Below are 16,419 nucleotides of genomic sequence, written 5' to 3' on the forward strand. Positions count from 1 at the left end.
TTATTTTTTTACATATATAAATTATGTTGGTGAGAATGGGGCTAGTTGTCACAAAGGGAAGTTGTCTGCTATATCTCAGAAACAAATTGCATTAATGTGTATTAAGTAGCCTATATATAGCCTAAATATATATAATGGTTTGAGCAAACAATGGTTTGATATCTTTGTATGTTATATATTTTACATTTTGTTTATGTGCTGAATGGCAGGTTCCCGTTCCACAAAAGTTCAATGAAATATCTTCTTTTCTTTTTTCTTTTTTTTCTGGCCAATATAGTGATGGAAATGCTCGTTATCTTTTTTTGTGGGCTAGACTTTAAAGTTTGTGCACATATAGAAATATAATTAAAAAAAATAAATAGAAGTTTAAAAAACATTCACTGCAGTAAACCGTGAGATGTCTAGTCACACCCTCCCATATGTAATCTATGCCTAAAGTTTTACCTTTTTCAGTGGAGCTTATGTATTTTCAGTTCCCATAATGGCCACAAGGACAGGAGTGGAGCCTTCATGAGTCAGACCAGAGTAAGACTGATAGCCTACCACAAAAATGAATCCAGGACCGACTGTCACACACTGCTGTCATAGACACTTTTGTTGTTGAATAAACAGACCAAGCCATATAAAATTACATTCATAACATCTTGAAACTATGTAAGGCATAAAATGCATACTGGGCTTTATTGCAAAATAAACGGAGACAGGGTGATCTTTTAAAAAGTGCTTATTTTGTGATATGATTTTCCAGCTTATTATGCAGATACTCAGACAGACAGACATCGATAGACTATCTGTCAGACATAGATAGATAGATAGATAGATAGATAGATAGATAGATAGATAGATAGATAGATAGATAGATAGATAGATAGATAGATAGCCTGCTTATATTATTTAAATGTAGGCTAGGCAAATTTTCTTGATTAGGCTATTTCCAGTTTATATGAATTTGATTTCGTCTCAAAGTGACAAGAAAAGCATGCTGGAAAACAAAAACAGTATCAGACAGTATCGATCTCAACCAAATCGGGTCTATAATCCATGGGAAAATGTCTGTCGGGGCAGTTATCGCAACAGGTTACTGTAAATTAATCACACTACTCTCTTGTTTTGCCTGTCGGTGAAACTGAAACATTTTTTGCCACTAGCTAAAAATACTCAAGCTGTGCTTTACGAGGCGACGTCGACAATCGGTGGGAGCGGCGTACGGGAATGACATCGCTCCGCCTACTGTATTTTTTTTTTTTTTTTTTTTTTTTTTTTTTTTTTTGCTCTTGAATATAAAAAGTCGCTGTTAGCGACACAACACAACCAGCACTCGTTCGCTTCTGACGACACATCATTCCTTTACAACAACAACAACAGCAACACTTGACTATGTCAGATACGCTTGGCGAAAGTCTCATACGGGTAGGTTAAACTGAGTTTACGTGTGTTTTGTTTGTCTTTGGGGACCGTGGCATAATTGCCAAGCGTGTTTCATCCTCCTAATTCACATTGTTCTTATTTTACAGAATCTCATCAACCTGGGTTTAGATGACCAGTTTCCACATCTATCCCGCCCTTTCTCATCGAAGAGCGTCAGTTCCGAGCGGATCATCGATGGCATCTGGCCGGCGGACGCCTGGAACGACAGAGCGCCCTGTAAACCCCAGTTAAAAGCAGACCGATCCATGAGTCTGACCGACACCTTGAACAGAATGAAGCCCAACGACGTCCCCCCACCACCCGGGTTTCCTCCCCTGGCAACCCTACCTTCGAACCGGTACAAGACCGAGCTATGCCGAAGCTTTCAGGAGCACGGCAGCTGCAAATACGGCACCAAGTGTCAGTTCGCCCACGGCGAGAGCGAGCTGCGAGGGCTTTTCCGCCACCCCAAATACAAGACTCAAGCCTGTCGCACTTTCTACCAGTTTGGATACTGTCCCTACGGAAGCCGCTGTCACTTCATCCACGAGAAAAACCCTGTGCTCGAGCTTGACCAGAACCCGCGTCTACTGCGTCAAAGCGTCAGCTTCGCCGGCTTCACTCGCAGCAACTCCCCCCCGACTTTATACGAGCCCCTGAACTTCACCCGCGCGCCCTCTGTCTCGCCTCCTCCCGCCGATATCTTGTCCCCCGTCTTCAGCGACTCTTCCCGCGACATGTTCCCCTTCAGCCGTCACAGTAGCGGAGATATCCACAACAACGCGCCCTTCACGCCAGAGCCTCGGTCACGATGTGTCTGCGGACACGGAAATAACTTCCAGGGCTCCAGCAACGGGCTATACATGAAGGAAGAGCGAAACAAAGCCAACCTGTGCCGCTTTTCCTCAGAAGACTCGCTGTCAGACCGCGAAAGTTACAGCAGCACCGGCAGCTCGAGCGGCTCCGAGTCTCCCACCTTCGACGCCTCCACGGGGAAGCGCCTCACCGTTTTCGCGCGGATGTCTGTGTCTGACTAAGGACTTCACCGCGATTCCTTCACAATCATTCAATCAGTCAAAAAATAATGTGCAACGAGTCTTAATACTGTTAATTTATTATTATTGTCAATATTATTATTATGATATACTTGCTAAAGGAGATTATTTTGATACCAAGCTGCCCTCCAAAGCTTAAGTAGCCTATATAGGCATTGATTTTATAATGATGTATTATTATTGTCTGTGATATTGTCTTCCATTTGCTTTTGCTTTTCCTGCTTTTCAACGTTGTTTGGCAGTAAGCATTGCAGACAAGTGCCTTAAAATATCATAACCTATGCTAGTGGCATAAGCAGAGCTTGTGTCAAATATATATATGTGTACATATCATATAGCTATCCAGTGTGTGAATTAGGGGGATTGGCTTTTTAAAAGAATTTCGGGTGTTTTTGAGAGGGGTCAGATCCCCCAAATAATTTGCACCCTGTGTATATATCAACCAACAATGTGACAAACTTGAGAAAAATGACCATACATTCACTCACAAAGAATGCACTTTACAAATCTATACTGGGAGAATGTTTCCATGTAGCATTTTAACCAAAGCATTATGATGTTAGGTACCTGTTTTGTACAAGAAACCTAAGAAACAAACCTAAAAAAAACAAAACAATATATTTATATTGGACAAGAGCTGTCAAGTTAATGTTTGACAACCCTGGTTGGGTCCTTACTCAAGGAAACTTGTCTTTTATCAGGGACTGTAACACAGTATTTCTGTAGAGTAGTTTGCTTCATTTGCGATGTTTTTTGTAATTGTATAGACCTAACTAATATATTTATTAAGTATTTATTGAAGTTATAGCAATGTATTTTTTACTTATTTATCAACACGTGTCACGGCTTTTGAGAAAATTTAAGAAGCATTGACACAAAATGATGGAAACGATTTCAATTGACCAAAATAATGTAATAAATGCAAATTGTGAAAAACAATTGTATTGTATTGTATTGTATTGTGTTGGAACTCCATGTCAGTTGCACCATACCACACAATCACAAGAATATACCAGCAAAGTGTTCCTCATAACTGCTTACATTTCAAAATCAGTTCATCATTTTGCTAAGAAAAATGCTGTTTTGTAAATAGGAGCAGGATTAAGATCATATTTGGCATACACAGAGTTATTTCACACAACAACACAGATCTGACCTGCATCTCCCAGACAACATGCACATAACAAAACAATGTCTGAAGCAATTGATAGCTGTCTTTAGAGATTAAAATCTGTCCTGTGTCGCAAATGAGGCCGTCAGCTTCTAGATCTGTGAGTTGGCCAGTTTACTGGAGTGCAAGATCTTATCACAGACCAATGACAGTATCATGCATTACATAAGCCTACGCATTGCCTCCTTCTTACGTTGAATGGTACTAAAGAATTAGGAACCCTTACTTTTGAAATGTTTCCGATATTTTTTGCTATAACCCTTCCCCTTTATAACGCTTGATGCTTGTTTTACTGACCACAGCCTCACTAATATATGTTCATCAACCAGTGCAAACATACAACAAAACATCCCATTATGCAAACATCAGTTTATTGTGAAACCAGAATCAGATGACTTAAAATCATTTGCATGTAGCTTTTGATAATACATCCACCCACCCTTACAAAACGTCAATGTATCAACTGGATTTGTCCATACAATGAAAGTCAATGGGGTCCAAATTTATATATTTGGACCCCATTGACTTTGACATGAGGTTGAATAAATTGAACCCCATTGAACAACATGAGGGTGAGTAAATGTTGACAGATTTTTTTTCTTTTGGGGTGAACTAACCCTTTAAATCACCAATGGATGGATTTCACAGACAGGGCTTTAGACTAGTCCTGACTAAAATGCATGTTTGAGCTTTTAACTGAAAGAAACTTGCACTGACAAATCTTAAAATATGTCACTGCCCTGTTTTGTCTTAAGATGCACACCAGTAATTATTCATTATTATTATTATTTTTTCCAAGGCACGTTAAAAAAAAACAACTAAAAAGTCCTAATTGAACTAATCCTAATCTTGGCTTATTCTAAATCCTGTCTGAAACCAGGCCCATATCGACAATCTATGACGCATATGTAATTTCTTTGATATGTCTGTCACATTATCAAACTTAAGAATGAAATTTATCTTAGCTACTGCATTAAGTTTAGGCCATATTTTTTTAAAAATGCAAACAATGAAAAAAACTGCCCCTATAAAATTAATTTAATTTCAAGAAATAGGCCTGGTTTCACAGACAGGGTTTAGATTAAGACAGGATTAGGCCTCAGTTCAGTTTGGACATTTAAGTAGCTTTTATAAATGTGCATTGGAAAAAAATATTACTGCATCTTGAGACAAAACAATGGCACTGACATATCTTAAGATGTTAGTGCAAGTTGCTTTCAGTTAAAACAGCTCAATAAAGCATTTAAGTCTTGGAAGCCTTGTCTGTGAAACTAGGGGATAGTATACAGTAGGTGGCTATTTTATTCTCTGTTTAGTATTTATATTGTGATACAGGATATATTAAATAGTGTGTGAGTGGAGCTTTCATATGTACCGAACTTAGATATAGTGAAAGACCCCACCTCTGTGATCCATCCTTAATGTGTTGTAGTTCTGAGCTAAAAACACTGTGTGGTTTTCTCCTCCTCACACTTTTCGACTTATCTATCTCCTGATAAGTTTAAATATATATAAAGACCACTATAACTCAAAATAAACATAACGGTGTCATGTGTGGGAAGATGGCACTTTAAGATATCACATGTCACACTTTGTCCCTAAATGAGGAAGTGTGGGCCCTGCCAATGCCACAGGAAAATTTGATCTAATTGACAAAAAAATACCCAGTACCCTTTCCACCCAGTAATAGTCTCTAGTTCTTTGGGTAAGTTACGGTTAAAATTGGTGGTGTAGAAGCCATTGTCGCGTTTAAGAGTTAAATGAACTTTATAGTCTATTACGCTACTCTCGTCTTCTCAGCCAGAACACACACAGGATGTGTAACCATAACAACAGTGTCAGTCCAGTAAAAGCAAATAACCAGACGAACACACAAATGGCCTGTCTTCTCCTTCTCTCTTCTTTTCAATGTGCTTTAGGACGCCATTGGTGCGCTTGACACAGCAAACAGTGGCAGCTGTTGTACAGCGCAGTAAAGCCTGGCCTGCAAATTGCAATAACAGTGAGTAGCTTGTGATTACCTCACTGTTTACTAATGCTTCTGTACTTTGACAGCTCTCCATGGGTAGAAAAGAAGCTTATTTAACCAGCTCAGAATGTACACCCAGCTCATTTTAAAAGGGAGTTTCATAAAAAGTCACATTTGATCAACAGGTTTGCTTTGTAATCGTTTTTAGTCATCTGTGACTAGGTACAAGCACAGAACTCTAAAATGAATATAATGTCTAGCAAACCAACTGCACTTGCCTTTTTATCTCCTCTAGACTTGTTACTTTTAAAGAACATAAAGAAAGCACACAGTTTTCCAAATAGAGACAATGGTTTCAATGAGGAAGTAGATAGTTACAAAAGGCCACACATTAAACAGCTTCTCAAACGCCCTTTGTCACTAACGCTGACAAGGCTACTAAATATCTGGTGTTATCAACACACTTTTATGATAAAGTTCATATCAATCTTTTTGTGTGTTTCCTTGAACAAACCAATTTAGGTCACTGAGCGGGACACGTACCCCGCTAAATTCAAATTAATGTCAAAGTCAAAGTCATTTATTGTACAAGTTTCCAAGTATACAGAAAAACCTATTGAATGCTACTCCACAGACAAAATACAGTAAACCTCACTGCTATGTAGCCTACACAAAAATATACATATACGCAGAACTTGCTTGGAAATAAGACAAGATAAACAAGACAATAAGTGACATAAGACAATAAAGTGACATTAAATGGTTAACCAACCTGAGTTTTTAATGGTTGATTTGGAGATTATTACATCTGGGAACTCTGAATCCTGAATATTTGGTAACATTTAGATGGAAAGAAACCAAATAAGATTCATACTGAGTATTTAAAACGATTCAAATGAAATTTTATTAAACAGCAATAAACAGAAAAGCAATGAGGAAGTCTCACAAGCTGAAACAACAAAATAAGGATGTGTAGAGTTATAGTTACCATGGGGTTACAAAGTCAACAAACCTAAAGTCAGACTATAGTCCTACTTCTGGTCTAAAAGGTGATTGACGTAATTTCTGAACTGATAGCATTAGCTATAACTGTACCGTTATAGACTATAAATGCATAAGCCATTGTTCAAAACAAAACCCATGATTGAATTTGTTTCTGGTAAGTTACCCGTCCACCCCATTCTATCAATGTTTAACAGACCGTAGTGTTTTATAAAGCACTCTAACCTTTCACCTGTTTCAAGACACACTACAATGAGCTGTGTTAGTAACCGCCTGGATCGTACATGTCTAATGTTTAACCTGCCTGTTGCAATACGCTTGTGTTCAATGAATAAATAATGAATAGAAATGTAAAAGAACTGTTAATGTTCCACCCGTTACATTTTATAAGCTTGCCATGAAAATGACTAAATTAAAGTGATCGAGAACAACAGTGGCCTTAAAAGGAATATTCCGGTCTGGGATCAACACAAAAAATGAAGCTCAATCAACAGCATTTGTGGCATCATATTGATTACCACAGAAAAAAAAAAAGATCTCTTCCCTCATTTTCTTAAAACAAATCAATAATCATGAGGCACTTATACAAAAGAAGTAAATGGAGCCAATTTTTCAGAAGTGTAAAGCTCATCATTTTTCAAGCCCTTCAAAATCTGTTAGAACTTGCGTATTATTGGAGCTGTAAAGTTTTACGGTTTACAGTGTTGCATTGTCATGCAATAAAGTTGTAAAATTTTATATGTCTTCACAGAGAAGGGTTTTTTTTTTTCACTGAATTTTTTTCACACTAAAATCATATTAACATTAGTGCTGTCAAAATGATTAATCGTGATAAAACGTAAAAATGTGTATATAGGCCTGTGTGCGTGTGTGTGTGTGTGTGTGTGTGTGTGTGAGATTAAAACACACACACACATATATTCACGAGCTTTTATGTTAGATGTGATTAATTGCGATTAATCGATTTGACAGCACTAGTTAACACACATATTTTGTGGCTATACTGTTGAAACAAAGAGCATTTTAACATTTACGGATTCAATGCCATTGTAACCCAGGCTGTTGCTAAAGAAAATAATGGACAAGTCGAATTATTTTTGTGGCAATAAACATTATGCCACAAGTACAGCCTAATAAACTTTATAAGATGAACAATCAGATTGCAGATGATATTCTGTTTGCAGAAAGTCCTAAGAGGGGTTTCACATTATCCACGTGATTTCAGATTTTCAAGGTGTGCTGTAAAGTCTCAGCAGGGGCAAGGTTAAGATTGTGGAAATTGCATTTCTTGTTCAAGTAGCATAAAGGGAATTGCACAACTCGGCTCGGTGCAGACGTGCGCAGCGTCATGGAAACGCATCTGGCTTTTATTCTGCCTGTGCTAGTTGCTGTCTAAGCCTGTCAAGGATTTGCCTGCCAAGAACAATACGAGGTCAGATCCCAAGCAATGAGTGTGGAAGGAACACATGTGGACGAAAATATGAGGGCCGAGTGAGAGATTGCTTAAATCACAGTCGGTCGCTGCCAAATGTCTTGCATCTGTGGTAAAGTATTCTCTCTGCTGACTGGAGTGAGTGTTTCCATTTTGAACGTTTCAATCCTATGAAAACTTCCTGTAAAACATACCTATTTTAGGAAAACTCACTTATATCAAATGGGATATTATTTGCCATTTAGAGTATCCCGTTCAAGAATTACTCAAGAATTATGACTCTTATATGCATCAATATCTGAGACTTTACGTAATAATACCACGCCCTGACATGGCCAGAGGGTAAAAGTAAAAGTTAGTATTAAGAGAGTGGGTTTTTCCCTCTTCTCTCCCTTCACTGTCTGTGCTTTTGCGTCACAACCAAGCAGGACCTCTCCTCTCTGGCTGCTGGGACGGGCTCTGCTGGAGTTAGGAATGCACCAAAGAGAGAGCATGTCTATAAAAGGAAGGCACTTCCACCGCTCGGTGTTGACGTCAGTCGGCAACTATTTCCCTCTTTTCCTTCACTCTGCTTTCAGCCTGAAATCAAGGTCGTATGAAGCTTCTGCGCTTCTGCTTCCTGTTCCCTTTTTTTTTGTGCAAAAATATATTTGGACCTAGATGTCATAATACTTACCTAAACTGATACTATAGGAGAGCAATGATACAAACTTTTAGTTTTTTAATTCAGAAAACTTTGACTTAATTGAACAGGTTGTTTAATCTGTAAATCGGCTTTTTTTTTTATCAGTTAATGGAAGATGAAATGATGAACACCATTTTTTTTTTTTGCAAAAATATATTTGGACCACAGAAGTTATTTATAAATTATAGTGGTGGTCTAGATTAAAACAATATAAATATTTGTAGTATATCTGTATATTTATATATCTTATTATTATCAATAGTAATGGTGATAATAATTGTTTCTTTTTATTATTGTTATTAATGTTATTTATGTACAGCATATTATCTATGTATAAAACACTTTTGTATACCAAAATAATAAGTAAAGAAGGCAATCTCTCGATTATCTGTTTGATAATGTACAGAAAAAATATAATAATAATAATAATAAAGAAATAAAACTAAAAACTACATTAGTAGTAGTAGAAGTAGCAACAATAATAATTGCAGTATAAACATTGTAGTATAACAAAATATTGACATAAAGGCAATGGCAATGTCAGGCCCTTAAAACAATAAAAACTGGTTATATGTGTAAAAATATACATAACATACAATAATAATAATAACAATGAAATGCATAAACAACAATAAAACAAATAAATTATTATTATTAGTAGTAGTATCAACAACAACAATAATACAAATAATTATTATTATTATTATTACATATAAAATCATTGTATTATAACAAAATATTGAACAAAAAGGCAATGTCTTCATAAAACAATCAACCTTGTTGTAATCTGTGTAATAATATACATGAAATATAATAATAATAATAATTATAGTAATAATAATGAAATACATAAACAACAACAATAAAACTAATAAGTTATTATAAGTAGTAATAGTAGCAAAAACACCAATAATAATAGTAATTATAATTATTATTATTCATTTCTATAAAAACATTGTAGTATCCAAAATATTGAACAAAAAAATGTAATCTATTTATAAAACCATCAACCTGGTTATACTTGTCTTCTCTTACATCAAATTATCATAATAATCATAATTTCTGGCAAATGTACCACATAATGTGATGGTTCCCTTTAACTCAAATGGTGATTTGCTATTAGCCACAGATATCATCAACAATATGTTTGTATGATATGTAAAATAGTATTTGTTTTGCCAAAAATTCAACAATTATACTGAAATACAAGCACATTTTTAAAGCAAAGTATTTCACAAAGAGAAGTTTGTTAACTTTCCAATATAAACCTAGAACTATTCAAAATGACAAGACGGATCTGGACGCATTCTGATTGTCAGACGTAATATATTAACCTTCATCTGTGGTTATTTACTCTGCTCAGATGTAAACCTTAGGAAATGACTTCATGCGCTAACATACGCTTTCGAATGACAGTGACATCATTCATCTGGTTTTGATGTTTTGTTGTCTAATATAATGCATGACTATGTCTCAGTAATGATTAATTAGTGATGAATGAACTGGTAATTAGCTTAACTAGAAAAATAGGCAGGAAGGTTATGACTGCAGTATACTTTACAATACTCAAATATTATGAGTCAATCAGTTAATGTAGTCATGCCATTTAATTCTTGTCTTTACATGTTAAACTTCAACTGTGGTTACTTTGCTCAGATGTCTATGTGAACCTGAGGAAATGAATAATCATAATCTTTCAACTGGTTAACAGTAACATCATTCATTTGCAGGTGCCAATTGGTTTTCATGTTTTGTTGTCTAATATAATGCAGTTCATTTTCTTAAGTTTTAAAATACATTTTGGTGAACCACAATAATATTTACAGATAACTAAGTGAAACATGTTGTAGGCTACATCTTGAGTGAACAAATGGACAACTTTGCAAATATATTATTCTATACAAATACTGCTTGTTATGTGACTACACCAGAACCAAATACCAATTTGTAGCAAAGAAAATGTGATGTGCGTAAATCAAAAAAGAGAACAAAATCCAACTGTGAAAGATAACAGTTAAAATTAGAACATTATGTTCTTTGCATAAGTTCTCCTGATAGACCTCAGTGTTTGACACACTTGTGGATGTGTACGTCATGATCTTTGTGTAAAAGAACAAAACAGCAGTGAGTAGGTCTAAATATAAAAGAACACATATTGTTCTCTGTCTCACATGTGCAGAAGTTCTGTCTCTTCCTGTTTCAGGTTCCCTTGTGAAAGTTAATGCTTGAGTTCTACATCTGTTGCTTCCAGAACTGTTTTATTCCCATATTAGGATTTAATCAGTGAGCAAGAAATAAATATAAAGGCTGGTTATCTCAGTCATTCATTGTGAAGTCTTATCTAGTGTAACACTGCAATTCTGAGCATTCTCCTGGTTTCCTGTATCTCGGTTTTTTGATCTTCTGCCTGGTTTTATTGGTTTCCTCTGGTTTTGCCTGCATGACCCTGTTATTGGTTGGACTGGTTACCTTTGGTTGGACTTTGCCTTTTTCAGCTATGATTGTGGATTACCCTTTCAATAAAACTGCATTTGAAACCTTAGCCTTTGTGTCTCGGAGCAGTTTGTTACACTATAAAACATGACTATATGTCTCAGTAATGATTACTTAGTGATGAATCAACTGAAAGCGTAACAACTAGAAAACTGGCAGGAAGGTTATGACTGCAGTATACTTTACAATACTCATGTATGATTCTTCTGGCTTTTATGAGTCAATTAGTTAATGTAGTCATGCCATTCAATTATTGTCTTTACACCCTATATATATATATATATATATGTGTGTGTGTGTGTGTGTGTGTGTGTGTGTGTGTGTGTGTGTGTGTGTGTGTGTGTGTGTGTAAAATAATAATATATATACTAGAATGTACATTTCCTGAAGAAAATGTGAGTGGTGCTTGCAGTGGCAAAACTCGCCACTCGGTTGCTAGAGTGTGGTACATGATTGCATACGAGCCAACAAACATGTCTGTACGATGTTCTGGTGCTGAGATATGGCTTATTCATGTTGTTCAGGTGGTTGCTAGGGTGTTCTGGGTGGTTGCTAGGGTGTTCTGGGTGGTTGCTAGACAGCTGCTAGGGTGTTCTGGGTGGTTGCTATGGTATTGCTAGGCGGTTGCTAGGATATTCTGAGTGGTTGCTAGGTGGTTGCTAGGGTGTTCTGGGCGGTTGCTAGGTTGTTCTGGGTGGTTGCTATGCTGTTGCTAGGTGGTTGCTAGGGTATTTTGGATGATTGCTAGTGCGTTGCTAGGAGGTTGCTAGGGTGTTCTGTGTGGTTGCTAGGGCGTTGCTAGGTGGTTGCTAGGGTGTTATGGGTGGTTGCTATGGTGTTAGGCAGTTGCTATGGTATTATGGGTGGTTGCTAGGGCGTTGCTAGGCAGTTGCTAGGGTGTTCTGGGTGGTTGCTAGGCGATTGCTAGGGTATTCTTGGTGGTTGCTAGGCAGTTGCTAGGTGGTTGCTAGGGTGTTCTGGGTGGTTGTTATGGTGTTGCTAAGCAGTTGCTAAGGTGTTCTGGGTGGTTGCTAGGCGGTTGCTAGGGTATTCTTGGTGGTTGCTAGGGCGTTGCTAGGTGGTTGCTAGGGTGTTCTGGGTGGTTGCTATGGTGTTGCTAGGCAGTTGCTATGGTATTTTGGATGATTGCTAGTGTGCTGATAGGCGGTTGCTAGGGTGTTCTGTGTGGTTGCTATTACAAATATATACAGTGCAATGCATAAGTTAATACACCCATGCTAAAGTTGACTAAAAAGAGGAATAAAAAATCATATTTTGGAAATTGAACTTAATGCCTTAATTTAAAAAATTAGGAAAAATCCAACCTTTTAGGACACCAATTTTCTTTGTGAATGAATAATGTATCGTAAATAAATAAATGTTCTTCCTTAAAATACATGGTGCATAAGTGTGTACACCCCTATGTTAAATTCCCATAGAGGCAGGCAGATTTTTATTTTTAAGTATTGTTTTTTAATTAATTTTTAGGATACTATGCATCCTGATAAAGTTCCCTTGGCCTTTGGAATTAAAATAGCCCCACATCATCACATAGCATTCACCATACCTAGAGATTGGCATGGGGTACTTTCCATAAGATCATCTCTCAATGCAAATCAAACTAGCTTTTAGGCTAACTGAAATAAAACCATGCCAATCTCTAGGTATGGTGAAGGCTATGTGATGATGTACACACTTATGCACCATGTATTTTAAGGAAGAACATTTATTTATTTACGATACATTATTCATTCACAAAGAAAATTGGTGTCCTAAAAGGTTGGATTTTTCCTAATTTTTTAAATTAAGGCATTAAGTTCAATTTCCAAAATATGATTTTTTATTCCTCTTTTTAGTCAACTTTAGCATGGGTGTATTAACTTATGCATTGCACTGTGTATATATATATATAGTAGGCATATAAATATATAGTAAGCATAACTTTACCATTATTATTATTATTATTATTTTTACTTTGGTTATTTAAAACATAAACAATATACTATTTATTTAAATGACAAAAGTTCACATAAGAGAGCAAGTGACAAATATGTGACCCTGAACCACAAAACCAGTCACATGGGTCCACTTTTTGAAAATCATAAATAAGCTTTCCATTGATGTATGGTTGTTAGGATAGGGCAATATTTGGCCGAGATACAACTATTTGAACATCTGGAATCTGAGGGTGCAAAAAAATCTAAACATTGAGAAAATCCCCTTTAAAGTTGTCCATTTATGTTCGCGATTGTGCTGCATTCACTCACAAAAATAAATGTTTTATATATTTATGGTAGGAAATTTCCAAAATATCTTCATGGAACATGATCTTTACTTCAAATCCTAATGATTTTTGGCATAAAAGAAAAATCGCTAATTTTGACCCATACAATGTATTGTTGGCTTTTGCCACAAATATACTCGTACGACTTGTGACTAGCTTTGTGATCTAGGGTCACATTATCGGTATCAGCCAATAATTGTTTGTTAAAATCGGTATCTATATATATATATATATATATATATATACATACAGTACACACACACACATACATTTAATTGCCAGTCAAAAACCCATGTGCTCCATCCAGATTGTTTTGCTGAGGCACGATTTTTTTTCCGAGGCATGTGAAACAGCCTTTCAGCATGAGACATGAAACCAGCCTCAGCATATGGCCAGATGGTCAGACTTCAAACAAGTAATTACAATCTTGTTTATGTTGAGTCTAAAATAAGTTCCCTATGGGTATTCTGAAATACTGCACATGACATTGCAAGTCTATGGCGGTGAACAATTCCTCTTTATGGCCACTGAGGCTGGGTATTTGAACAGGTGTGTGAATTTTGAGAGGGAAGTGCATGAATGTGAGTTTGAAAGGGCCACTTTCCGCAGATGCTCTCCTCCTCGCACACAGAGGAGGTTTTTGCAGGCGAGGGTAAATTCCTTCCCAGTGCTCTGAAAATGATCCGTCGTGGAAATAACCTGCCATCATCAGATGATAGAAAAGGACTTATGAGATTAAGTATTATTAACTGTAGAACAGATTGTTTTAATGGGGAAATGTTCTGCTTTTAAATGTTGCTCACTAAAGTTGTTGTCCGTTGTTATGCGGTTGCTAAGGTATTCAGGGCGGTTGTCAGTGTATTGCTGTGCAGTTGCTAAGATAGTTGTCTTGGTTGTTAGTGTGTTGCTATGCAGTTTCAAGGATGCTCAGAATGGTTGCCAGTGCATTACTGTGCAGTTGCTAAGGCGATCTGAGGGGCTGTTTTTTGTATGTTTCTATGCGGTTGCTAAAATATTCAGGGTGGTTGTCAGTGTATTACTGTGCAGTTGCTAAATAGTTGTAGTGGTTGTTAGTGTGTTACTATGTGGTTGCTAGGATGTTCAGAATGGTTGCTAGTGCTTTGTATGCGGTTGCTAAGGCGATCTGAGTGACTGTTTGCACGTTATGCGGTCACTAAGATATTCAGGGTGGTTGTCAGTGTATTGCTGTGCAGTTGCTAAGATAGTTGTCGTGGTTGTTAGTGTGTTGCTATGCAGTTTCAAGGATGCTCAGAATGGTTGCCAGTGCATTACTGTGCAGTTGCTAAGGCGATCTGAGGGGCTGTTTTTGTATGCTTCTATGCGGTTGCTAAGATATTCTGGGCGGTTGTCAGTGTATTGCTGTGCAGTTGCTAAGATAGTTGTAGTGGTTGTTAGTGTGTTACTATGTGGTTGCTAGGATGTTCAGAATGGTTGCTAGTGCTTTGTATGCGGTTGCTAAGGCGATCTGAGTGGCTGTTTGTACGTTGCTAAGATATTCAAGGTTGTTGTTAGTGCATTGCTATGCAGTTGCTAAGAAAGTCGTAGTGGTTGTAAGTGTGTTACTATGCGGTTGCTAGGATGTTCGGAATGGTTGTTAGTGCATTGCTATGCAGTTGCTAAGATAGTCATAGTGGATGTTAGTGCATTGCTACGCAGTCGTTAAGATAGTTGTATTGTTAGTGTGTTGCTATGCGGTTGCTAGGATGTTTGGAATGGTTGTTAGTGCATTGCTATGCAGTCGTTAAGATAGTCGTAGTGGTTTTTAGTGTGTTGCTATGTGGTTGCTAGGATGTTCGGAATGGTTGTTAGTGCATTGCTATGCAAGTTCCGTTGAATTGTGTTGGTAACGACGGATCTTGCGACCATAGTTGGCTTCAGGAAACACACCCCTGGGTAGTAGCTAGACAGTTTACTAACTGCCCAAGTAAGACGAGCCCACTCATGAATATTATCACCAGGTCAAAAAAAAAAAGGTAAAATTTTGAAAACCCCGAGCCCAAATTGCAGGCAACAGGAATAATGATGCTCGCCTTAGAAATCACCTCTAATAATAATAATAATAACAAAAGGGAAAATGGAAAGACGAGAGCAAAAGAGGCTGTTTGAAGAACTGACTCTAAATTAAGAACTTGTTACACAGAAAAAGAAAAAAAGTCAGTCCACTGGAGTGCACACTTCTAAAACATTCATCCAGTCGAGCCTTCACCGCTTTTCAAACAAAAGCACCTCTGATTTGAACCACCTGACACGGTTCCACTCAGTGGTGGAGCGACTGTAACCACTTCTGCAACAGCAGCGTGACTCTGCTTACCTTTTTCCACCTCAGAAGTGCAAAGCTATTCCATTCTAGCGGTTACAACAGTGTATTTGGCGATGAGAGAGGAAACGTCTGAGGAAACAGTGAAAAAAAAACAATCTTTAGAGAACCAAGAGGGTCTCAAAGGAAACTTTCAGACATGTTTTTTTTCATAGAGTTGCATAGACTCTATTGAGCACAGGAAGTTTGCCTGCCAAAGGGAGTGTATGCAGTACAATCCTGAGATAATACATAACCTATCTAGGGAATTTCAGATCCTTTGCTGAATCAGCACAGGTTATTGGCAAACTCATATCGTAAAAACTGGCCTAGACAAGACTGGCATTATCCGTCAAATTAGGTTACGCCTTTAGATACAAAAGTTCTCATGAGAAAAAAGTCATAGTAAGATCAGTATTGTGGTATCGGTGCTTTGCATTGGCATCCAAGAGTGCTTTCCCTTGCCACAACGCGTCTTCGGTTGAAGTCAGTATCCTACGTCTGCGTTCACATCAGGTGTGAGGTCACACTACACTTCCTTTACTCTGTTTACTCTCACTTTGTTTACGCAGACAGCCCCCTAGTCAAAACACAACGCTCTTTG

General features: G+C 37.3%; 1 protein-coding gene across 1 annotated transcript; it reads left to right on the top strand.

The window, feature by feature from the left end:
- The first annotated feature begins 1,260 nt into the window (after positions 1-1,260).
- Positions 1,261-3,401, top strand: LOC311090161 (mRNA decay activator protein ZFP36). The gene is made up of 2 exons (XM_084125304.1): positions 1,261-1,410; positions 1,515-3,401. Exons 1-2 carry the CDS (start codon positions 1,378-1,380, stop codon positions 2,442-2,444), a joined length of 963 nt encoding a protein of 320 aa, XP_083981430.1. The 5' UTR covers positions 1,261-1,377; the 3' UTR covers positions 2,445-3,401.
- The last annotated feature ends 13,018 nt before the right edge of the window (positions 3,402-16,419 follow it).

This window comes from Abramis brama (genome assembly GCF_963993115.1).
Source record: "Abramis brama genome assembly, chromosome: 10".
NCBI lineage: Eukaryota > Metazoa > Chordata > Actinopteri > Cypriniformes > Leuciscidae > Abramis > Abramis brama.

Excerpts from the sequence above, each read along its gene's own strand:
- LOC311090161 (XM_084125304.1), top strand. The coding sequence starts at position 1,378 with ATGTCAGATACGCTTGGCGAAAGTCTCATACGG. Across the intron at positions 1,411-1,514 it reads TTGGCGAAAGTCTCATACGG|AATCTCATCAACCTGGGTTT; the intron begins GTAGGTTAAACT and ends CTTATTTTACAG.